This window comes from Netta rufina (genome assembly GCF_964035555.1).
Source record: "Netta rufina genome assembly, chromosome: 3".
NCBI lineage: Eukaryota > Metazoa > Chordata > Aves > Anseriformes > Anatidae > Netta > Netta rufina.
In genome coordinates, this window is record NC_140125.1 from 72,744,199 (window position 1) to 72,769,717 (window position 25,519).

At 37.2% G+C, this 25,519-nt stretch overlaps 1 protein-coding gene across 2 annotated transcripts in view; it reads left to right on the forward strand.

The window, feature by feature from the left end:
- Positions 1–25,519, forward strand: part of AFG1L (AFG1 like ATPase) — a 65,709-nt gene that overhangs the window by 35,871 nt on the left and 4,319 nt on the right. Inside the window, exons 8-12 of one of the 2 annotated variants that reach the window (XM_084283716.1) lie at positions 4,211–4,293; positions 7,481–7,551; positions 7,808–7,908; positions 23,160–23,300; positions 24,694–24,807. In XM_084283716.1, coding sequence (XP_084139842.1) covers positions 4,211–4,293; positions 7,481–7,551; positions 7,808–7,908; positions 23,160–23,300; positions 24,694–24,807 — 510 coding nt within the window. Of the gene's footprint in view, positions 1–4,210; positions 4,294–7,480; positions 7,552–7,807; positions 7,909–14,429; positions 14,728–23,159; positions 23,301–24,693; positions 24,808–25,519 lie in introns of those variants that run through there. The other variant, XM_084283717.1, reaches the window with a different exon arrangement.

The window sequence follows — 25,519 nt, forward strand, 5'->3', positions numbered from 1 at the left end:
TTAATAATTTTTAGGATTTGTGAATGGTAGTATTGTGTTTTTTTTTTTCCCTAATTCCGTAATAGAGGAGTATAGTGTTGTTGGCACCTACGAAGGGGAGAGAAAATGCATCATGGTACTCACGTGTCCTGTATGACAGTCAGTAGTTCATTCGTGTAGCTGTGAGCAGGATTTGTTTCTCCGTGCTGTGCAACCACGAATCTATGCTTTCATTTTTGCAATTCTGATATTTAAAGTTTTTAGCTTTGAAGAATATGATGTTTTTAGCATGTTTTATTTTCCTGTCACACATTTTGATTATAATGCTGTGTTGTTTTTTTTTTAACATCTAAAGCATTGACAAATATAAATGTTTTGCCGTGTGTGCTCCTGTGAAACAGATAAGTGAATGTGTACAAGTACAGAAACAAAGAACCTGGGTGGCTAGCATTGCCTACAAAGGAAACCCCAAAAGGGAAAACTTTCAGATCTCTGCTCTGTGCATAGCTTCTTTGTGACCTTTTTGACTCTGGCTTTGAGTGAAGGCTGACCAAGTGCTGATCCCCCCCTTTAGAACAACCTTTACCATTGCGTTCTCAACCTGGATGAGAAATGCTGCTGCTCCTCCCTGGTGGCATGGGCAATCCTCCCCTAACAGCCCTGTAGCCCACTGGTGCTGTTACCACACCATTTCTGTGGCGTGCAAGCTGAGTATATATACTCAGTATGTATACTTACATAATACAGTGCCTAACACCGTAATTGTGAGCTTTGAAATGTTTCACTAAAAATAATTAATTGCAAGCAGCGGTAGATATTTATTTGCATGAACTTATAGAAGGGTTAGGAAGTTCTTGTGTTTTTCTGTCTATGTAGAACATGGATTGGTAGACAGTGGTTGGAGTACACTGATGAGCAGAGCAGCAGTCTGCATGGGGGAGAAAAAACTGGCTTGGAGGTCCAAGTCAGTGGTTTTGGGGACTGAATCTTTAGCATAATTTTTTACTCATTACCAAGTAAAATATAAAGCAAGATCTGGAAGGGAATGCTAGTTTGAAAAATGGAAGACAAAACTGTGTTTGAAAGACAGGACAAAATTACAACCACCACCACCACCCCAATACATATATATTTATTTAAGACTATACAAAGAGTAAGACAGTAAAATGCTCAACACTTTCCATCTTTCAAAAGTTCCAGTTACCAGCCCCCTACATCTATGTTTATGCCAGGTGTTACGGGAAGCTGTTGTATATTAGAATTGTGTTTTTTTTTTTTTTTACCTTGTTTTGTTAAGTTGACCTAGGCCTCCTAAGAAAGCAAACAATCAATAGGACTGTAATAACTATATTTTCTGTCTCTCTGAACTAAATGCTGCTGTTGCTTTTCTGGATGAAAGGTATATACATAGCCCAGAATATCTAAGAGAGATTTTCCAGATAAACTATGTAATGTTACATCACATTAGATTCAATTGTATGCCTACAATAACATGCTACAAGGTTTAGAGGAAGAAGTAATACGTTTCATTTAGGCAACTGCTTGTAGCTTAAAATACAGCCCAAAATCATAATAAGCTTTTAAGCATACAGGCTCTTAACTAGTGTCACTAATGATAGTGATTTTTCCTGAATATTGTTAATACTAATTATTTTGAATAATGAGAAAAGGGAAGAAAGACAGAAGAAATGCATCTACTTCACAGCTATATCAATAGCATTGATGTCTGCAGTTCTTACCTCCAGAGCTCATTCACTGTGGTGTTACATCACGAGTGATAAAAGACTGTGACTGCGTTTGAGGAGCCTTGAGCTTGGAAGCAGAAGGCAAGTAGACTGAAATACAGTGTAGCACTGAGTGCTGGTAAGTGTTTCAGCAAGCCTTAGTGGCCTGTGCAGCTTTTCCCAATGTTGCTCTGTATTCGAGCATGCAGAATGTCTGCCTGACACAGCAGTCATTAGCAGCTGAGCTGCAAGCACCACTGTAAATATCAGCACAAGAAATTTATACCAGCTGTAAAAAGGTGCACTTTGTTCTTCAGGCATACTAAATCACACAAGGCTCTTAAGGATGTGTTCTGTATTCACTCTTCACTCTGTGTGCAGCACAGCACCCTGAAGGAGTGGTACGGTGTGAAAACCTGCCTTGAAGGCCAACGAGACGAGGCTAAATTCATACAAAAAATACTGTCTGTTGTTTCCAGGAAGAAAAAAGGTATTAAACAGCATTGCTAAATTAAACAACATTGCTAAGTATCAGAGTATCTAAAGTTATTCTAAATAACCACCCACGTACTACATTCTGTAGTAGTATTTAATTCCTGCTAATATGAAAAAAATAGTACTTCAATTAATCTAATACTTTGGAAAAATGAAGTGTTAGACAGCAAGATGCCCAGCATCACTGCCTGGCAAGGAAAAGGAAGTGTGCCAGCTTTGCTGTGAAATTTCAACAATCTTGTTTCTAACCTTGACTGCCAGACTGATGCTGAAGCAAAACACAAACATCTTCCCTTCCTTGTGCGTGTTGTAACATGCCTCTGGAACTTTTTTTTTTTCTGCTTTTACTCTTTTCCTTTGTAACCTCTCACCAAAAGAAACGGAATAGATTGTAATAATATTGTAGCACCGGTGCTATTGTGTTTGCACTAGCCTTAGCCCAACAAAATGATTTGATTAGCATGGCTTTTTCACTTACCAGAATTAAAATACATGGATTTTCCTGGGTTTCTGTGCTTTCAGGATGATTTTTTCAACATCGTTGTCTAGCTGTGTATCTCTGCAGATCTGTTGAAGGTTTAAAATAAGTACAGAATCCTCAGCAATTGCCAAAGGCAAAAAATTAGTGCAGTGAATCATCACAGTTACTCCTGCAGATATTTGTAATCAATAAGTCCTACGCAATACAATTATTTAAAAGGGACATTGTTACTGAAATCACTGATACTTCTTCTAAAGTGTAAGGATGTCTCTGCAATGTAGTTGCTGTAAATGAGATTTGACATTTCCAATTTTGATATTTGAAAAGCCTCAAGGAGGTTTTAAAAAAATTTGACACAGAATATGAAATCTCTAATGAGAATATTAAAAATAGACGGGCAGTTCACAGTGCAGTGAAGATGCAGAATAATTTAGTGAATTCTAGCAATCCACTCTAATAATTCACAGACCTTGAACTCAAAGAACTCTGATGTTGAATTACCTACAAAAAAGAAATTGGATTGCTTTAATTAAATTGGTGATAGAGGTGTACCTTCTGAAATATTTAAACTTTTCCTCCCTTTCCTTTACAGCTTCTTTTGCTTGTGGTTGTATAACAGCCAGCAGTTGTGTATGTTGGCAGTAGTAATAACAGAGAAGCAGAGAGATTCCTTTTGCTAGAGGGTGTAAAATATTGATAACTCTGGGGTTAGTGAGAATTTCGTTCTCAACTTCAAGGCCTTGAATTAAAACACAACAAAACAAAACCAAAAAAATCCTACCACCCTTTAGTTTAGCACAGCTGGTTTCTGGTTTTGTTTTGTTTTGAACAGAAGCAATTGTTGTGAGGATTCAGGGACATCTATATCATAAACTTACAGGTCTTGTTTTAATTTTTAAAAAGTTATTTTCTGAATCAATGCAAACATTACAAAAGCAGAACAAAACCTTTTTGGTAGCTTTATTTATTCCCCTTTCTACTTCAGTCGATTTTGTAGCAAGATTTGGCGTGGTTCACATCTTTTGATGTTTGACTCATAAATTTTGTATTTTTAGTGGAAGGAAAAGATTATAACTAATTTTAGCTGAAAAAGTTGTGGTTTGTCATCTCTGTTGCTAGAATTTGGATCTTAAATGTTTATTGCTCCTATTTTTCTAAATTTATGTTCTTTAATGCCAAAATAATTATTTCTAATTCCTGCCCCTCAACAAAGTACTACCCAGAGAGAACGAGTAATGCCCACTCTCATTTCATTCAGTGTTCCTCAAATCTGTATTCATTTTCTAGCGGATGGACTTTTGAAAATTGTCACTTTTTTTGCTTTGATTGTGTGAATAATTTTCAGCTTCTTTCTTTACTTCAATAAATGTAAAGGAGTCTTCAATTTTGTGGACTTGAATCTGTTTTGTAGGTGATATTCACGCTGATAGCTTATCACAGCAGTGTGCCTTCTCTCTAATGCAGACGATAATAAATACAGCTTTGGCTTGAGGAAAGCTTTTTTTTTTTTTTTTTTTTTTTGTCTTTGTAGAAATACTGCAGCACAGTCCAGCTTGATTCTGGAATAGACTACAGGAAACGAGTGCTTCCTGCTGCTGGAAAACTTTACTACCTGTAAGTTGATCTATGATACGGTATTTGCCCTCTTTTTCCTTATTAGCCAATAATTTCCCAGTCAATGGGAAACGAAAAATGTGTGGTAGAATTAGCAGGGTGTGACTCTTCCTTTCTTTGCCTTCTGGTCCATTTTGTTCAGCAAACCGCCTTCCATTATGCCTTGATATTAACTTCATTAAACTACGTTTTCAGTATCCACACTAGCATCATTCATAATGTGTGACTGAATAAAAACTAATTAGATTTTTTGGGGAGGTGTGGTGTTTGGAGAACTGAAGTGACAGATGGTTAGAAAGTAATGAATATCCTCTTGTAAGAGATTGCACAATTCTCTTATAATAGAAGAACATCCTTATTGTATTTAAGTAATTAAGTATTTATAGAAGTCCAATGACAAGGATTCATTTAATGTTGGGTGTTTCCAGTGCTATGGATTAAAAAAAAAAAAAAAAAAAAAGACCACCTATTTTGACATTGTTTCTGTTTATCATGACTAAAATTCTTTAGCACTTTATTCTGTATTTGCAAATGTATTTAAGGAATACATTCAGAGTTGTGCTTATGGTTACAACATCTATCAGCTTAATAGGAGCATCTTCTCTTTTTTAATAAGTTCTTTGAAACTTTTGCATTGCATGTGTTTTTTCTGTCTCATACTTGCTCTCAAGCTACAGTATTATTTAATCAGTAACAACCTGAGCAAGGCAGAAAATAGCTTAAAATGAGGTTTATAACCATGGTATCCTTTAATCCAATGTACAATATTGGTTTAAAATCATGCTCGCATTAAGAAAGGGGCAGTATTTTCATCTGTGTCATGGATATTTGGAATGAAGTATGCCCCTATCACTTTACAATAAAACTGGAAGTTGTGCTTTTTCATCTGGAAGAAGCAGTACTGCTTAATAGAATTGCAACAGGTCTTTAACTTCTGTCACATCTTCGAAATACTGTTTGTAGCCACTGTTATCTCAGAGTTGGTCACCATGGCTCTTCCTCCGATGTCTACTTGGCTGTCCTTGCTTCAGGCTCTGTGTAGCGTGCTTGCTGCGCTTTGTGGCCTTCAGTTTGATAGTTCTGGAGAGCCCTTACCATATATTTCTTGCTTCACTCTTCATACTCTAAAGAAATGGAAGACTGCATATGTGGATTTTAGCAGGTAACAGGCGAAATGTGGCACCTACAGCATCGTATCACAGGAGAAGGGATGTGTGAATAAGCCCCAGGAGCAGTATGCACCCTGAGTATTTATTTCATAGTGTTCTGCTGTAAAACTTGGGACAGAATTATTACCGGTCTCTGACATTCACTCGATACATATTCTGTCGTTAGATAGTTGTTGACTACCTCTAGAACTCATTATGTAATTCATTAGGAAGCAGTGAAAAAATAAGATGAATCCTGTAGCTGCCAATAGAAATAAGATGCTTACTTTATTGTCCATCCTTTCTCTGAGGGAATTGCATTCCTTCTTCTATTCAGACTTGTTCACTGAAGCTCTCAGCCGTACAGAGCTGGCTTAGTGAGTGTTGTTTTTGATTTATTAGCTACTAGATAATATTTTGTTTCAGATTTTTTTAATATTTATTTCACAGTACCTCCCCTAAAAGAAAATCATCTTGTTCAAAATCTGTATGTTTCGCTACTGATGGTTACAGTAATCATCATCATTTTTTTAAATCCTCATGTTGCTTCACAATCTGTGTAGCCTTTTCTTCATGTAAAATAAGGGTTGCATCTAAGGATTGCTTAAAGCTGTTTCATACTCATCCGAAAGCAATCAGTGTAACGTAATTACGAGATTCCTGATCAAAGCAACTTCCTTGATCTTGGGCTCAGGTGTCTATTTTCAAAACAAACTTTCTTGGCAATTAGGTGCAAATATCTACCTCGACATCATGCTTGGGTGTTTCTTCTTGCAGCCTTTCCATCAAACTTTTTGATAGATACATGTGTACACAGGTGCATGCTCTCTGACGCACATGCACTCTTTTTTCCTCCTTTATGGCTTTTCTTCTGGGCTTGTCTGTGCCTTTTCATTTTATTTTTTAACTTTTAGAGGAAAGCAGCACTGAAATATCAATGTTAAGAGAGACATACATATTTTGGAAGGTATTTTATTTAATGCAACCTCTGTCTGCTCTCATTAAATCTTGAGTTAAAAAGTAGTTATTTCAGTTCTACTGTTAAAATTTTTAAGGTGATTAAGGCCTAATGAAGAGGAAGGTAATTATGTAAGGTGTTGATCATCACTTGTCAGTTAGAGGAGGCCTAGAGCTGTGTGAAGCAACATAACTTGGTTGCATCCATGATCCACAAAGGTAGACTTTTCAAACCAAATTGGGTTGTATAAACTTCATTGAAGCATTACCTGATGTCTGAGTTCTAGTTTATTGTGTAGCTTAGCTTTAATTTGCTGTTCTCAACTTCTGAACTCAGCTAGAAATATCCATCTTCTCAAAGAATGAAAGACACAGAGAGATCAGCCCTGTAAGCCATTGTGACAAAAAAACACTCTGGACTGATTTATAATTCTTATGGTACCATAAGTTGAATATAAACTTTTTCTGTGAGTACATACATTTTATACCTGATATCTTACATTTTCACAGTCCGTGGTTGAGTTTTTCCTAAATAGTATTTTGTGGGCTAGGGGGAAAAATAAAACTGATACAATTACTGATGCTGGCATTTTGAATCTGTTTAATTTTAGAAGCTGTTTACAATTTGATTAACACAATCAGTTGACTTTTTTTTCTTTCTTTAGAAAGCCGCTCGAATATTTAATTCAAAAGTCCCCTCAGAAATTTCAAAGGATACTTCTTTAGGTGCTTGACTGCCTTGCCTTGTCTATTTGCTCTTATTTTGCATGCAAGATAGAGCCAGAAGCCTTTTTTCTCATTGTGTACACATAGTGTTAATGGATCTGCTCTGCCTGTATTGCCTCATTACTGGAAACGGCTCAAAACACAGAAGTCTTTCAGTGTATGCAAATAAGGCAGAATCATCTACCTGAGAGTTAATATTCTCTACTTTTAAGTGTATTCTAAATCTAATGTTTGTATTTAGAGCATAACATCCTGTTCTCTTTTTTATGGGCAAAAAGCTAAGCAGGCTCAGGCAGCTGTTTGATGTTGGCTTCAAGTGTTATTAATTTCATATTCTATTATTCTTTTCACTGTAGCACAAGTGAAGCTGATGTGGAGGCTGTCATGGATAAGTTGTTTGATGAGCTGGCTCAGAAACAAAATGATTGTACGTAAGTTAATTTCTCTTGAAAGAGAATACATTTAGAACACAATGCCCAATCTCCACTGACCAATTAATAAGTTCCATTGCTGTATATGGGTTGATGCCACACTCAAGTGGCAGTCATTGTATCAGCATTTTGTCTAATTTATGTGTTGAATCATGTGCTATTATTCATCAAGCTATGCATTTCCTATCTGTAAGAGATGAATTTTATAGTAATTATCCAGAGAAGATTGAGTCTTTGTTCATGTTCCCATAGTAACTAGACCAAGGATTCTAAAAGTGCAAGGCAGAGAGCTGAGGCTGAATAAAGCATGTGGAACCATTGCAGACTTCACGTTTGAAGAGCTGTGTGACAGAGTGAGTACCCAGTCAAATCTAGATCAGTTAACGCGCAGACTTTTCACAGTTTTAAAAAAAAAAAAAAAAAAAAAAAAAGAACGAACTTGCTATTTTTCCAAATCTTACTGAATTAAAGGGGCTTTTTTAATTTGCAGAAACATTTTGAATTTAAAAGGAAAAAAAAAAAAACAAAAACAAAAACAACACACTAAAAAGAACAGTAACAATTTCCTTTTTAATGATACAGTAAATTCACTCTCAATTATATCTCAAATTGTCTTCAAAAATCTCAGTAGAGTATATGCCTGGGCTAGCATTCTTGGGATAGTAGTCACAACATATTCATATGTAAAAAGCATTCAGATACTGCTTTTAAAATTTGGGATGCAAGTAGATGGCACTTGAGCAAAGGAGTAGTAATCCTGACACCACTAGAGTAACGCTGTGCTGCTGTTCTTCTCTGTTGCATGCCTTAGTTTTGACTAACTATATGAGGGCTGGTTAGTCCCAGACTTCCTCTAAAATTTGCCAGATTTCTCTAAATACTGCCAAATTCTGTTAGACTCCCCTGGGAGTCTTACTGCAGTGACCTTTCTACTGACATCTGAAGTTACTGTTATGTGATCACAACTCTAAGCTGGGCTGATAGCAGCATTTGTTCAGGATGTTGACCAGTCCTTTGATTATAACCTTGTTTTTGCATCCTTGTAGCTACTAAGGTGATAAGCAGTGGGATTTCTGTCCAAGTAATTATGTTTCAGACTGTAGGTTTTGGGCTTGGCAGCTTTTCAGTGTTGAGCAAAACCAGTTAGCCATTTGTGAGAATGGAGGTGTGCCATGGGTGGAACAGCATGCTTTTCACTAGAAGTTTTGAGACTTCTTTGTTATGCCTCTTAAAAAATCAGAAAAAGGTGGTGTGCATAATTAAATAATCACTTGTATAATTATTTAACCCAATATATGCCTCCTGTACCTCAATGGGTTGATACATTGCTTCTAAGGAGATGTGCCCTGGTAGCTGATGTGGCAGCAGCCAATACTTTGGATCTGAAAGTTGATGATGAATTTATCACCAGGGTTTCAGAATAAGTTGGTCTAATGGAGCTAAGTTGCTTGGTTTTCTCCTAGAACAAGACAATCCTTACGAAACACTAAAATTATTTAACAGTATTGTTATTATGTTGATCACCAAGGGTTTGAAATTCATGTTCTCTACATTCCAGAAGCCTTCTGCAGGTGTATTATGACAGTCTCTAATGAAATTAGAGAATTTATTGGATTTTATTCTTAAAACTAATAACACAGGGCAAACTATAAATGGTTTGCTTTAACAGCTTCTTCAGTCCTTGGGACTATGCCTTTTGTTCTTTGCCTACACATCTACTCATTTATCCTGTTAATTGTTATACACAATTATTTGTTTTGCCATAGTATTTCTCTTGGGATCACTGATACGCCTTCAAATACTACATTGGTATATTGGTAAGGCGGTATCTCTGTGCTTACTTCATGCATAGAGAGCTGAAGGCACAAACTTCAGAATCATTTGTTAAATTTGAGTGAGTGGCTTCAGTTTCCTCTTCTTTTTTTTTTTTTTTTTAATGAGCGTAAACTTTTATGGTATTTTATAGCAACAATAAGGAATTCCTGTTGGCTTAAGCTGCATTTGAAAGCTTATCCTGTCAGTGAATCAAGCCCTTGAGATTAAGAATCTGGAAAATTTTAAGAATTGGTAAAAAGCTCGTGAGAAATTTTAGTTTGTGTTTCCTCCCTGTTGCTGTTTGCTCTTCCTGCTGCCTTTAAACTCCTTATTAAAAGGCAAAAGAAAAAATGAGTTGTCAAACCATGAAGCCGTGTTCCTTTTTCATAAAATCTTCTTTAGTGCATGCATCAATTTTTCCACCATCTTTGACGATCAGAATGGAAGTCATTCCCAGGGATGCCACAAGAAAAGGAAAAATAGGTAGGATGCAGGAGATGATCACCGATGATTCATTGCCAAAAAAGCCCTCAAAATCAGGAGACATTCACCATGACAAGACATGTAAATACACTTGTATGTATTCAAGTAGGTGGGTAATAGATGACCCACCTTTTGTTTTTTGGAGTGATTATGCTGAAAATTGAGGAGCCATAGCTATAAGGTCTTTGATACTGCTTGTGGTTCCAAGTAGTGCATGGGCTGGTAGCATCATGAGCAAAGCTATTAAGGAAAAAGAAATTGAGGTTGACAAAGACAGGATGAAAAGATCAGAAATAAATAAATAAATAAATAAAATGGAGGGGCAAAAATGGAGGGGCTCTAACTGTTGGCTTCAGCTAGAGGGAATCTGCAGGCTCATTTGTGAAGGGCGAGGGGATGGAGTCCCATGGGAAGGCAGATCCTGTGACTGGACACGGTATTTTGCACCGGGGAAAGTGCTTAACTGGCAGCCCAAGCAAAGTGTCTTAGGTCGATAAATGCAATTTAAAGTTGGTGCATTAGGACCCAATTAAACATTTGACAAGAGAATTGAAAACAAGATTTGCAGTTGGTTTCATATCAGTGATAAGACCAACTGATAAGCAAGATAAACAGCAAATTCTCGTTAATGGAGAAAAATGACATTTAATTGCTATTAGTGAAACCTCTTGGTGCAATTCATAAAATGGGAATGCAAAATCAGTGCTTACAGCTTGCTTAAGGATAGACTGGCTGAAAGAAGTGGAGGGCAGCACGCAATGTTAAAGACACTGGTACCTACCCTAAAGTTAATTAATACAAGGTTCTTGAATACATATCAATCAGCGTGCTAATTAACAAACTTAAGAGGGTAGTACTGACAGGAGCCTGATGTCAACAGAACGAGGTGCGTTACTTCTTGAGCACTTTGCTATAAAAAGCCTTTAAAGAAAAAAAAAAAATATGGTTGGACGGGAAGCTTGTGCTGTAGATGAAATGCAGAAAATGGTGAAACGTAATTAGCCTGGAAATTGCAAATGATAATTTTCTAGCATAAAATATACTGCAGCCAGTACAAGGTCATTTTGGTTTGAGCAGCTTGACGGTAGCTTGTAGTGATGAATGTACCTAGAAATTTGTGTTGCCTATGGCCAATCTCCATAATTTTCTCACATTCAGTGCAACCAAAAGATACTTCCAAACGGTAAAATTTCATATTTGACCATTCAGGAAAAGTAATTCTGAAAAGCAAAAGGAATGTGTGACCAGAACCAAGTGGAAAATGTAAAAACAAACAAACCCAGACGGAGAAAGGCAATAAAAGTATGTCCCGTGTCGCTGTCAAAACAAAATCCAGTAACACAGGACGAAATGGCAAGTAGTTAAGAAGTGCAGGAAAATTAAAGAGAAACCAAAGGTCATGGACAAATATCATTGCTGCTCAGCTATGAGGCTTGTTGAATAAAATGGGAGTTTTGGTATGGTTTATATTATCTGAACATTACTAGTTTATTCTCAGCGGAGGTGGCTGAACTTTTAATAATGATGTGGAAAAAGGAAATGGTTTTTCAAGAAATACTTGCTTCTAGAGGAGGCTGAGTGAAGTACTCTTTTCACTAGGGATAATAAATAACTTTCAATCTGTTAGTAATTAGAGAACATGTTAAAAATAGTCTGAAAATATATTTCAAACCATTGGAGGCCTGGAAAACTAGGCTGAGAACTCTGCTAGCTTTTTTATTTTAAGTCAGTGTTGGAGTGCAAGAGAAATGCCACAGCCCTAAAGAGTGCTGCTATGTGCCAATATTACAAAAAAAAAAAAAAAAAAAGGGGAGGGGGGGCATAAACCACATGCAGGACCTGTATAACTGCAGGCAATCGGTGGGATTTTAGTCTAGAAACAGTACTGGAAAAGCTGGTTCTGGATTTATAGAGTAGATGACTAAAGAAAGGAAATTAAATGAAATCAGTCTCCCTGATTTTGCAGGAAAGGTTGACTTTTGTACATACTGTTCCTACTAAGAAACTGGCACGCAGTGTTGGAAAGGATGTGTTAAATGGATTGAGAAGTTAGTTTAATATATAAAAACAGCAAGTACTGAGGGATTGTTGCTGAATGTAGCATTCCTAACGAGCACGTTTTTATATCAAGCCCAGTACGTGTGCTTTTTTTTTCCCCAGAGGTTTTGAACGTAACAAATACTAACACAAATTTTGCTGTAAATTCAAAGCATGGTGTGCATGTGTGTACAGGAGAAGCAATGAAATCGGGCATACCATGTGCAACAACTTATTTCTCCGCAGAATTGAGGGAGGATAGGTTTTCTTTTGGCTTTAAAAAAAAAAAAATATTAAAAAATCTAAGCAAACACAATGTTTTATATGTAGGAACTGGGAACACAAGTCATACCTACAAGAGCAGGAGACTGCATCCTAGGCATAGTGACTTGGACTCTCTAGGCATAGGGACTCTCTAAAATTCAGAGCAGTGGAGGATCTCACGATCTCTTCTGGTCAGAAACCAGAGACATGAGGGAGTTGGGGTCCCCATTGCCTGTTGGCTGCTGTCACTATCCCTGTGCATGCAGAACCACGTACAGCAGCTTGCAGCAGAACGTGCCAAATCCATCCCAAGGGGATTGTCTGCGCTCAGCCCACTCATGCTTTTGGGAGATGGATAATATTTAGTCTACTATCAGTCTAGGTAATGATTTTTCTGAGGCTTGTAACTTCCTTGGGTTTGAGTGATGCTTCACAGGACGTGTGTGAGGCATTTCCCTGATACCAAAGCAACCTCTCTTCGAAATTTGATATTCTTGGTCAACACCATGGAAGCACTACAACTTTTCACCGAGTAAAGTTTAACTTCAGAGCAAGTAAGCAGCCTTGCTGTTAGAAATACAGTGACTGACACTTTCACGAGTAAATATTCATTCACATATCCAGATGCATATTCTATATGAAGCCATTTAGGATGGAAAAGTTCTAAGATTAAAAACTAGTTTCATAATGGAAATTTAATTTGCATGTTTCTCATGGTAAACATATGCAAGTTTTTTTTTGTGTGAAAATGTTTACATTGTCACCATCTCAGAACAGCTCAAAATATATAACTGGACTTAGTTAATGCACTTAATTTTAGTTAAACTTATTTTTTCCTCTGATACAATGTTTTGGGAATTATGAACTAAATATATAATAGAAGATAGGAGGATGAGTGACTGTAATGAAGGGAATCAGTTGTTTAGGGAAGTTAGTTTAGAGTATGCTGGGTTGTTGTAATAATGGAGGACTCAGAAAACTCCAGGTAACATCTTTCAAAATTGGCATATACCAATGCTCATGGGGTTCCTGGTCAGTCACGTCATGGTGGCTATCAACACCGTTGCCAAAACTTCGTGAATCGATTCCTTTGGCCCCCCCATACATAATCCTTAGTGGTGCTGGAAAGAAGATACAATTTGAGTTTTGCAAGCCAGCGTGAAAGGATGGGTAGGACGGATGGTTTTGAGTTGGAGAAACAATATATGAAACAATACATCACACAAATGACTCTGCTTTTATGTCATTGTGACAATATGTCTTATGATCTGGCCCTGGATAACTCCATTACAGTGGGGTCCATAGCGATAAACATCCAGACCTAAGAGCTCCGTTTACATTTGTTGGTGTAGCATTAAGGAGATGCATTAATTACTTATTGAGACAGTAATTTGGTAACATGACATGTCATCTAAAGAGTCTAGAAAACTGTTGAAAATGCAGTGATGTTCCTTTGAAATGAAATCAATTATATTTTAAAGGGAAGTATTAAAATATATTTTTCACTATCGTATCTCATGATTTCATGAAATGTCAGCCAGTATGTAAAAGATGAAAATAGCGAGTCAGCAATTGATAACTTGATGGTATATGAAACATTTCGTAGCTTAAAGCAGAGCTTTCAGAATAGCTGCCTTTGTAATTAGTACCTGAAGACTTTGGGAGGCAGATTTGGTGCCATTCTAGGGTTATAATATTTCTTTTCTTGTTTCGTATGTAAGCATAAATCTTGTCCTTGTCAACAATATGAGGAGATATTTGTCTAAAACAATGCATAAGATACTGGTAACTAACAGTTGCCCATTAATCTTCATAAAAGTAAAATACAGAAAATAGATTGTGTGCAATGCTGGTGTGGCATGCAGTTGACTCAACAGAAAACATTTTGTTACATCGTTTGCATCAATTTTTAAATAGGCTTTCCAGTTGAGGATAATCACACGTTTTATCTAATTCAGTTAACATCAAAACCATGCACTTAATTTTTTTATTTTACTGTTTTATGTGAATATGTGGAGAACTAAAAAATGCTGGATAAGAGAATATTGATATATTTCAGATGCTTTAAAAAAAAAAAAGTAAAAAGCAGCTTTTCAGGTCTATGACATGCCCAGGATTTATGTGGCAGTGTGACATGATTTGTGGCATTTGTGGTGGCATGCAAGTAGTTATGTACTCATTAGCATGGATTCCTGTAAGTGTGCTTCTCCTGTTTGATCTTCTAGAACTGTTCTTATTTATCAAAAGCATTTGTTATCATATCTTCTTTTCAAAGGCTCCAGAAAATGAACAAATTCATCCAAAGGAGGCTGGGAAAGGCACCAAGCAGAATACAGACATACAGTTCCTGAATTTAAATGCTAACACGAGCTTCTCGACACTCTTTGTGGCCTTCCTTTGCATGAATTTCTCCATTTGTATCATGAGGTGTACATTTGCTGGTGTAGCCAGAGTGCTGTAAAACACAACCACCTAATTTTTAGAAAGTGCTGTGCGTTATTGAGTCAGTGTGTGAATAAATTTTGCTGCAGTGGTAGATTCTAAGGAGCTGGTTCTTGACAAGGAAATATAGTTTATAATTGTCACTGACAAATCCTAGTAGCCTTTGAATGAATCAAGTCTGGTAACTTGAATTCAACTAAGTTTATAATTTATTTTTTCCTTATTCCTTTCTCAGCAGTTGCTTTTATGTACAAAGTTTAGGTGAAAATACCTTTTTTTTTTTTTTTTTTTTTTAAAGAGCTATATATAAACTAAATTTTAAAGTCTTAATATCATAAACGACCAAGTAGTGCAAATAAAGTCATTCTACTCCATCAGAGTAAAGTTTTGTTTCTGTGCTTACACGTTAAGGTAACCATTCCTCTTTCTTCACTTTAAATAAAAGTTTCATTTAAAAATTAGTAATTGTGACAGTTTTTCTTGATTCTTGATCTGTTATAAATAATTTAGGCAACAGTGTACCTTATATGTAATTCTCCAAGGTCCTAAGGGAGTAAGTAGCTAAATAAGTGTCTAGCTCCCAGTGTTGATTTTTAGTCTTCCTCTCACTTGGGCATAGCAACTGCTGCCCTCTGCTGGCACTACCGACTGCTTAATGTGCTCGAGCACAATTTAACCTTTTCTTTACAAAGGTTGACTAACTGTTTCGTGGATCCTGTAAGATTTTCTTTAATTACTTAAATATATCCATTCATCCAAGTACCAATGAACATAGTGTCTTGATCTGATAGGAAAATATAAAACTGATTTTGTGATGGGTAAAGTAAAGAACGGTGATGTTAAATGCCAAAGGTTATTACACAAACGTGGAAGTTCATCAGTGACAAGTCGCTGGAACCTGGGAAAATAAATCAATGAAGTACTACCAAATGCATATCTTGCTCCCATGTTCGCCCTAGGCAGCTGCTGCTGGCCACTGTTACAGGATATATTGGTCCAGGTAAATCTTTGGTCTGAGTACAAGGGTCTTTAACTTTTAAAATAATTTAAATAAGGTCATGTTTTCTGTCTGAGCCAGAAAACAGAGCAAGAGAATTTGGGTTACTAACCATTAGCAAGCATACCACCATGTAACAAAGCTAAGAAAATGAATTCAATATCTGTTGCAAAGGCTATATTAGGATACATGTATTTTTTGTGTGTGTCTAGAAGTTGTTGAGATTTTCTGCAGTGGTCAAAATATTACGTTAGTGTAGATCAGCACAAAACTGTTCTACTGCGGTTGCCACACTGGACTGACCAGAAGGAAGCTCCAGTTCCTGACTTTTGAGTGGTTTACACTTCAAAGTGAAAGAAGATATAACCAAGTATTGGAAATCAATTAATTTCCAAAGGCAGCAAGTGATTTAGGAATGTAAACGTCTGTTCTTTAGTCAGTTGAATGTCTCCCCAACATGATGGCACAGTTCAAGCCGCCTTGGCAGTTTAATGATTCTGAATCATTTTGAGGGAATCGCTTTCAGTGAGAACTGTTGCATGTATCCAGTGTATAATTTAGTGTTTTCTCTGGGATTGTAGGGTTTGTAGGTGTAGTTCTAAATAAAAGTACTATGGAGTTGCTCAGAAGTGAGTGTTGTTTTCACTAACTTTTCAGAACTGTGGTTTTCCTTAGTTTGATTTTAATCTTAGCTTCATTCCCAGCAGGAGATGAGCTTTCGCATCTTAGGCTCTGCACTGAGTGTCTGTCTTTGGTTAGCTACATTTGCTATAAGGACTTAACCAGTTTCTACACCAAATAAATGTGTTGCCTTATCTAACTGAAGAGTATATTTTCTAAAATATGTTTGGAAACTTCTTTCTGCTGGAAATATTATAGTGTAGTAATACTGTTAGCCAAGCCTCATTTTAGTTTTATACCTTATTCAGCATGTGTCAGGGCTTAACTTTGGAAAGCACTCCCATCAGTGAAAGCTGCACAGCCTTTGAAGGTTTAGATCCTGTATTCCTCACCCAAGAAATACACCAAGCCAGCTTTAAAAACCTTGATTGTAGTTTTAAGGATCTGCTTCTTTAATTCAGTTCATTTTTTTTTTAATGTCAGAATGTAGGTAATGTTTAAAAGCTTTGTTGCCTGTGGTTCTGAAATCTTAACAGTAATTGTTAATATTTAACTAGAGTTATAAATAGAATGACCTATGAATCCATAGTTTCTGCGTTCTTTTGAAGACTTAAAATACATGTATATGTATTAAAAAAATTGCAAGATCACTTGAATTGTCATCTAGTAACTTATTTAAGGACTTTTACACGCCCTTTTGATGTATATTTATCTATATATGTACTTGTTTCTTATGGCCTTCAGAATTACACCTGCTTATACTTTCTTTTTTTTAAGCTTCCAGTAGCTTTTGTGACCTTTTCATTGACGAGTGCCACAGTGGAGCTGTAAATAAGTCAATGAAGGATTTGAGGGCTGAACACGCCCTGTGCTGTTCCACCAGTCTCTAGCCAGCTCTGACTGCATGGTAGGTCTTTGAGACACCTCCCTTTTGTAGGTTCAGCGTGGTTATCTGAAGCTACTTCGTTAAGTTCCTCTAAAGCAGGAGTTACTGCTAAGTGATAAATGAACAGGAGCATGCTCTCATAAGAGTAACATTTCAACTCAATTGGGCTAAAGCAGAGAAATTGGCAAAAGGAGTATTTGTATGTGGGGAAAAAAGGAGCTCAAGTAGAACAGGTGCAGGAAGGGTGTACTGAGAGAGTCCAGACTAAAACAGCATCCATGTTCTGATCACAGACAGGGTGGGGATGATGAGGGGCGAAGAGATGAAATGCAAGAACCTCATGCACCTCACTCACTCACAAATAAATACCAAGCATGGAAAAACACCATTTGGCTCGATGGATAGCACTGTCATACGAAAATAGAAAATTCTTCATGAATACCAAAAAGCTGGAAGTTATAACCATCTTCTTACTCATCAAGAATGACTTTCTGAAACAACTTTCCATTTTGAGAGATGGGAGTAAAACCAAAACAAACTTCTGCTGTAAGATCAATCAAAATTTTTACCAGGATTCTATGATGAGGTAACCTGAGATAGCAGGAGACTTGAGCCAGAAGATATCTTCTACCCCAGGGTTTATAAATCTCAAATTCCTGCTCTACTGATCACCCATGTAGGTGTCAATCAAGCTGAAAACAGCTTACACAGGGGATGTAACAGAGGTATCAGACGACGTGCCATCAAAACCAAAATGCAGTTAGGACATTACACAGCATCAGTCATTCTGGAATCTGATTTGTCCCTCTTTCTGCATATATCATTGCTATGGGGTACTTTAATTGCAGGATCACATACTTCTCCCAGTGTTTCCCCCAAGAACTGATGCTTTATTCAGGAATGAACGAACTTGGAGGTGATTCAGGCTGCATAAGAAGCCTTGACCTGTAGGGCCCATGCCTTGTTTTCACTTTCTTGAATCACAGCCATAGTTGGGAGGTGAATTCCTTACTACAGGTGAAGTACCTAGTTGTTGTTGTAACAAAAGCTTAAGAAGAGCAACATAATTCTTCTGCATAAGCATTGGAGAAGTCCATGAAAAATGAGACCTTGTGACACGCCGATAAAGAGGACAAAGCATGTACTGATGAATGTGCATTATGTGAGAATCACTGTTCTGCATGCTGGTGGGTCAAGGGTCCTGCGTGAGAGGGGGAGCATCAGATAAAGCAATTCAAGATGATATCATATATTCAGGAGATTATGGAGCACGCAGACAACTGTCTAACATCTGACTTTTCAGTTTTAATGATGTTTTTTCAATGTAGCCTTAATTTGTGTGATTAGCAGTGGGGGCATTACTGATTCGTTTATTTTTGGTGTCTTCCATCTGAGAGTAGTTAAAACATACTTTAAAGAGTATTTTAGAAGGAAGAATAATGAATCATCAAAACAGATTTAAAGTTGCAGGCCAACTCACAATGCTTAGTTAGGAAACACCAAAACAAAACTGCATGTTATTTTAATCTTCCCTTGGTACGTCTTCTGATGTGACATGCCTATTAATTTATTTTTGACACAAGACCCCTTCACTAAAACTTGGGAAGAAATTTTCTTCTTCATTAAATTCTCAGCTTATTACTAGTACGTGAAATAAACATCCCTTCTTTTCCTGTAACTTATAAAACTTGCCAGAAGATGTGCACTGCCATCAGCATCTTTAAATTTCTTTATCGAGTTAGCTGTGCCCTGAATGTTTTATGCTTTTATTTAAATATGCAATTGCATTCAGAGTTCACGCTTCAGGATTTTCTGTTCCTTTCTGGAATTGTGATCTTGGTTACCTTGATTACTTTGGTGCTCTGTTCTATCAGCCGTAGTAGTGATAGTGTGTGGCTCCTTAGGAAACAACAGAAAAGCTCTGTAGTTTTCTGGTTTTGCTCAATGTCTAAGTTGTAAATATTACATAAGTTGTAAATATTATATAGTCTTAAACCATATTTTGTTTTTAGGAAGTTGTTGGAGTATTGGAGTTTCTGCACTAAATTATAGCTATTCTGGATCGCAACTCTTCTGTGTTATATTAGAATTAGCCCTGGAATATCTTCCAATATCAACAAACGTAAATTTTCTCTGAAGATGAAATATCTTTTTCTAACCTATGTAAAGTGTTTTGTATTCTTCAGGCAATCTCTAAAAGATGAGATACTTTGTTACTGGTGAGTCAACAAAGAAGGATGCTTTATACTTTAATTAATGGCATATATAATAGGAACAGAAGACAGCTAACTCTTAAAACAGTCCACAGAGAGCTCCAAATAATAAGCATCCTACTTGAACTGAGATGATGGTAGCTGAAAATGCATTAAGTAGGCAGAGAAACAAAAACAAATGAAGGTGAGAACTCAGTCAAGCAGGCTGAAGTGGTGTAAACGCTTTGTCGGGAGGGTAGCCCATGCTCGTGCTAATGCGTTTTGCATTAGTACAGAGCGTATAAAATACTGACTCCTGGCATCAGAGTTAATGACAAAAATCTGCAACAGTTTTACCACGTGCAGGAACAATAACGCAAGAACAATCCTTACCTGTTCATGTTTCTTGGCACAAAAAATAAAACCACATCAAGTAAAAAAAAAGCTGGTAAGAAATGGCTAGTGACAATTGTTATATTTGTGTGTTACGGTTTTGAAGTTCAGTTTTGATCAATAATTGTTGAAAGAAAAAAAGATCAGACAGCACCAGAAGCACACACCAAATTAAGCTGTTATTTTTAGATTGCTGTTCAGAGGACCAGATTAATCAGGCTGAACTTCTAGTAAGACGATTACGTATATGTGTGTCAATTAGGAGGATTTCTAGTTTCATTAGCAACTTCTGAGCAACAAATACCTTTATGTGTGCTACTGAACAAAAGAGGTTACTTTCTGTGACTAAATGAGGTTCATAAAATAAACTTCATCCCTGAAGAGTTACATACAGGGCAGCAGTAAGTGTCTGAAATCATTTGTCCCTAATCTTGTCCAAGCCTATACTGCTGGAAGTCAGGACCCAGCCAACACTGAGCATCTCGCTGCAACACGAGCAGAAGGGCCTGTAGACAATCCTGGAGATTTGGGTGGCAGGCTGTTGGCTGCTGTGATAGTGGAAATCTGTTCCTAGTTAGTTGGAGCTTCTACATGTAGAATATGCGCCCAGCATCTCTGGCAGTGGTGTTATTTCCAGTTGGACCCATTTTTCTGTCTCCGTTTCCTTTGTGGCACATTGGTACGTGGGTGTTTGTGCCATGCTGTCTTTATGAGGACAACAGGGCAGTGAGAACAAGAAGCTGCAGCATCTCTGAAGAAGAGAAGCTGTCGGGGTGCCCCAGCAGCGTCATCTCCTCCATTTACAGCACTGCTAGCACACCAGGTGAGATAAAAAAGCTTCTAAGCAATTGCAGGCAGCATAGAAATTGGGCTACTACTAAAATTAGGGGAGTACAATACAGAATTAGAACTGCCCCCAGCGTTTACAAGTTTGCTGGTTGTTCCTTCTCTTTACCAAAAGTAGAATAAGGCAGAAGGAATTTCAAAGGACTCGTCCAGGATGAGAGCAGGTCATGTTGAGAACAAGATGAAAAGCTTTGTCTTCATCTCCAGGGCTACGTCTCCCCAAGCCCTAAAAGTAGAGGGTTTGAGGATGTTTCTACGTGGAGAACTACAGCTGGTGCCAGCTGAGCCATGTGTAGCGACGGACTGGCTGACAGGGGGTTTTGGTGGTGTCTCAGCAGGCACGAGCCTTGGCAGGGAGGTACCCACTTACTGTTAAAATAGAAATGGCTGCTAGGCTCAGACCCTTCTCATCGTAACACTTGGGAGTCTCCACAGGCATGTTTCTGCCAACATTTACAGAATATTATCACTTAGCACCGGCGTAGGTGTGTCAGAAATTCTTGTTAAAACACTCAAGATGATCTGCCTTTTATGTCTGTAATTAGAGGAATTTTGAATTGCCTGTGTTTTGAATTACAGAAGTAGATGGAGTTCTTGTCTGGCTGTGGTAAAGATGCGTATTGTAACCCTCTATAAACTCTGTTTTTTATGTCTGTATAAAAAAAGAAAAATTATTTTTTTTGTCTTCCTTTCTTCACATTTGAAATGCATTAGCCTTATTTTTGTCCTTTACCTTCTTCCTTCCTCCCAACCCCTACATTTTCAATTTCCATGTGTGGATATCCACCAAGGTGCCCACTAAATTCTTACTTTAATTCTATGAAAGTGTGTATCTTGGTGCAAATTTTGCAAAAGTTTGAAGTTCTTTAATTTCCTCCTTTTTTTCTTCCTTGGAATCAGATTTTAATATTTGAGATTATCTTTTTGAAATGAGGAGGGTACGTTCATATGGTTTAGGGCAGAATATGCATCATGTTTGGGGCAAGAGAGAGTAATTCCTCAGGGTTGTGGGCTTCAGCAGGAGAGTGCTCAGGCCCATCGTGTGATAAAAGAATGAACCTGAACAGCAGTTTGTTTATTTAGATATCCCTAATTTCTTAACTAAAAAGAGAGGTTTCATTTCTTTCTCATGTGCAGTCAGACCATTGTACCTTCAGGTGTTCAACATACAGGTATATTTGATTTTCTCTGGACTTAGCAGTGTTTCAACCCTAAATGTGGAAGAAAAAATATCATTACCTGAATCATTTGCTTAATCTTAAAATCTCCAGCAGCATCCTAGCATGTTATGCTTTTAGTATTTCCATTGCTTTCTTGTGTACTTGTTAAGATTGTTGTCCACCTAGACATGACTCGTAGCTGATGGTAAGATATTAGGTGGGCTGTCTCTGCCGTGTTTCTGTCCACCGGTTCCTGTGGCTTCCTTGAACATTTCCATGGTTTCTTTTATCGAAGCATTACAAGTCCAGTCACAGCCAGAGACTGTTTCTGTGGGTTTTTCATTCTTATGTCTAAATAAAACCCAAGGTCCTGGTCAAGGATAGTCGTTAATAATTGCCCTTAATTTCTTGAAGGATTCTAATGAAGCAGTTACGCTTGGCCTGCAGCGACTTAGTCTAGCAATTTGTTATATAAAATATTTTTGGTTTTCTGTTTTTAAGACATTAGCAGTATCGCAGTGCTTTATAACCATACTGTACTGTGCATTTCATTAGCTAGGAGGAGAGTTGTAGCAGGATTATGCAAAATGCTGCTGATCTTACTCTGTGGAGTGGTTGCATCCAATATATCGAAGTACTTGTGCAAGTAATACTACTGAGATGAGTTTCAGGAGTATGAAGCTTTTTTCCTGAATACTGTGACTTGATAGCTTATGATAAAATACTGCCTGCAGTACTAATAGGGTAGATCTTGCAGGAAAAAATGACCTTCCATGTAATGAAAGGCATTTAAAATGAATGTATTTGAATGAGTTACCACTATTTGTCTGTGTCTTCTGTTGATGGGTTAGATACACCAATATACAAGTTCTTATTAAACGTGCAATACAAGCTCTTCTTAAAGCTTTTCATTTCATCCTTACAGGTGAAGCCACAAACAAAAGAACTGCTATAAATTGTCTTCTTGTCCTTTTCCTGTTGTATTCAGTGCTTAGACATAAGGTTATTTTTGTTTGAGTTGTTGATAGGTGAACCAACTCACTGTACTTAGGATTTAGTAACTAGCCTGTGCATTTGAAAATCTTGCAGCTGGAGAGCATCCTAATAGCTGTTCAAGTTATTTGTGCTTTAGGTGGTTGTTGTAGCTTGACCATATTTATTCTTCTGCATGTTATGGTTTACAATGGTTGTTTTATTTGAGTTGTAAGGTCATAATCGTGCCAGGGCATGGAACAGCCAAATTTCCAACAATCAAACACTGCTCAGGTGCAGCAGACAGCTCAGTGAGGACCCACATTTTCCTGTGTCAGTAAGGACAAACTGAAGCTTTCCTGAAGAAAGATGGGAGGGAACAAAAATAATATGATTGGGACTTTTCACTCATTCTTCTGTAACTGTAGTATTACAAGATAAAGTGTCCATGTATCTTTCTCTCATAGGTTTCTATTTCACATGGTTTTTGTTTCAGCCTCTTGGGGCCAGTGACTACTTGGAAATATCAAAGCATTTCGATACAGTCTTTGTTCGTGAAATTCCACTTCTTACCATGGCAAAGAGGACACAAGCTCGTCGTTTCATTACTCTTATTGATACCTTCTACGAGCATAAGGTGAGAACCAAGCCTTTCATATAGGAATAATGTAGGAATAATTTCATGTAGGAATAATATTGAGAGCCCTAAAACCTGCCTCCTACCGCAAGCCAATTCTTTATTAATCATCTGTAAAATACAAGCAGCAAAGACTGCAAAGAAACATCATTCCAGGTTCACAGGAAGGTCCCGTTACAGTAAGGCTAATATGTAGGTATTTTTTTGATTTTTGTGGGTATTCAACATGACCATAAATATAGGCTAGGGGATAGTTGTCTTTCTTGAATAGGGATGTAATTTCTTTCCTATCTCAAAAAATAAACAAGAAAACCAGCAGCCATCATTTTAATAATGAAATTTTAATAATGAAGGATTGTGTTGCTAACTGTGCTGGGGCTGAACTGAGAGTGATCTGTATGGGCAGTTGGTCAGGGATCAGTGTCTTCCTGAACAGGGTACGAAGGAGTTAATAGCGTAGTTGTGTTATTAATTTTAGAGGAAACAGTCACTTGAGGCTTCACATGGAATAGTAACGATAAATTCAGCACTTCAGTTGGATTTACAGAGGCTTCAATTATGGAAAAAGCAAAATCAGCATTATTAGAACAAGGAAAAAAAAGAGAAGTTGATGTTTAAAATGATTTTTTTAAGTAATGAAAGGTGAGATTTCATATCTTGTGTGTGGCTGTCTATGCATACACTTAAATATTTATGCAATCAGGGAATATCAATTGAGATTTTTTTTTTCAAGAGTGTCCTGGCAAGATGATCAGAAAGGCCCCGATCCAGCAAGGTGTTGAGCTGAGTTTAGGAGCAGTCTCATTCACATCAGCCAGCTTCCTTGTGCAAGCCTGTTTGTGGGGACCTGTCCAAAATGCAAACGTCTACACACAGTATCTCCTCCCAGCAGACACGAAAACAACATTTATTATTGTTACAGCAAGCAGTGTGCACTTGAGTATCTTAGGTGAAAGCAGAGTGGCCCAGCTCAGCCTTGGGGGATATTTTGAAGTTGGGTATTCCTTAGATGGAAATATGCACACAGTACACTTACCTAACCATGGGGGGAAAGCAGGCATTGTTTGCTAATATTTTGTAGCTGTTAGTGTACAAAAATAAATTTGATTTCATTCATTGCCCGGATAGCAGATATTCTATATATTTAATAGCACGGTTGTGCTGTTCTCTGAGTAAAAGTTGCTTGAGGTGTTGTTAAGAAAAAGATCCCATGAGGTTAATATTCCAAACGACAACGTAAGGTTAATCTTCTATGGCAGTATTAATGAGCGAAAGGAAAAACACCTGGAAAAAAAAAGATCCTACTTAAGTTTGCTTTTCATAAAACACGTATTTCATCCCTCTTCTATAAAGCACAGGTGTTGAATATTGTTGCCTCTCTTCTTTCTTTCAGGTGCGTATTATTTGTTCTGCTGTGACTCCTCTCCAAAGCTTGTTCCTGGTCGAACATGACAATGGTGAGCTGGAGGACAACAGAGTGTTGATGGATGATTTGGACTTGAGCCAGGTACATGATATTAGCATCGTCTCCCTTTTGTAACAAAATTGGTTTTGGTCTCATAATTACAGCAGCGTTTTAGGAAGAGGAATCAAGTAAACGTTTAACCAGTGATGTGCTGCTTTTGCTGCAGCGTGTCTGTCTCTTCCATAATTGCACGTTATGTTAGTTATTCGTAGTCAAAGAAAATATCGCAATGCATAGAACCGTTTGGCCTAAGTTTTAGGGTCATTTTGATTGTTAATCATTATATTTGTTTAATCATGTATGGAAATACTGATTTAAGCTTAGTTCCAACATTTAAAGTACAGAAATAAAAAATGATCTGTTCTACCTCTTCATAGACTGTACAGAGCTGCCTCGCAAATCCTCACAGGCAATTTTGCATGTTGCATATTCTGTTTGTCCTTTTCCCTATAACCTATTGTTAATGGATCTTTAAGTGATTTGTCTCAATCACTGTACAATTAATCAACAGAAAAGTGGATGTAGATGATTAGTGTGTTATCATGTTTTAACTCCAAATTATTACTTTTCTGTGCTCTTTCAAAGCATTGTTTAAATGAAATTAGTGTTTTTGTTTAATATTAGGGGCTTAATTTTATTTTCCATTGGTGCCTTGCTGCTGTCCTTTACTGTCCCCATCTGTAAAGCACTCAGCATAAAGAGTTAGATAGGATGAACTTTCACAGGATGAACAGCTGTTTCTCACAGTTTTTTG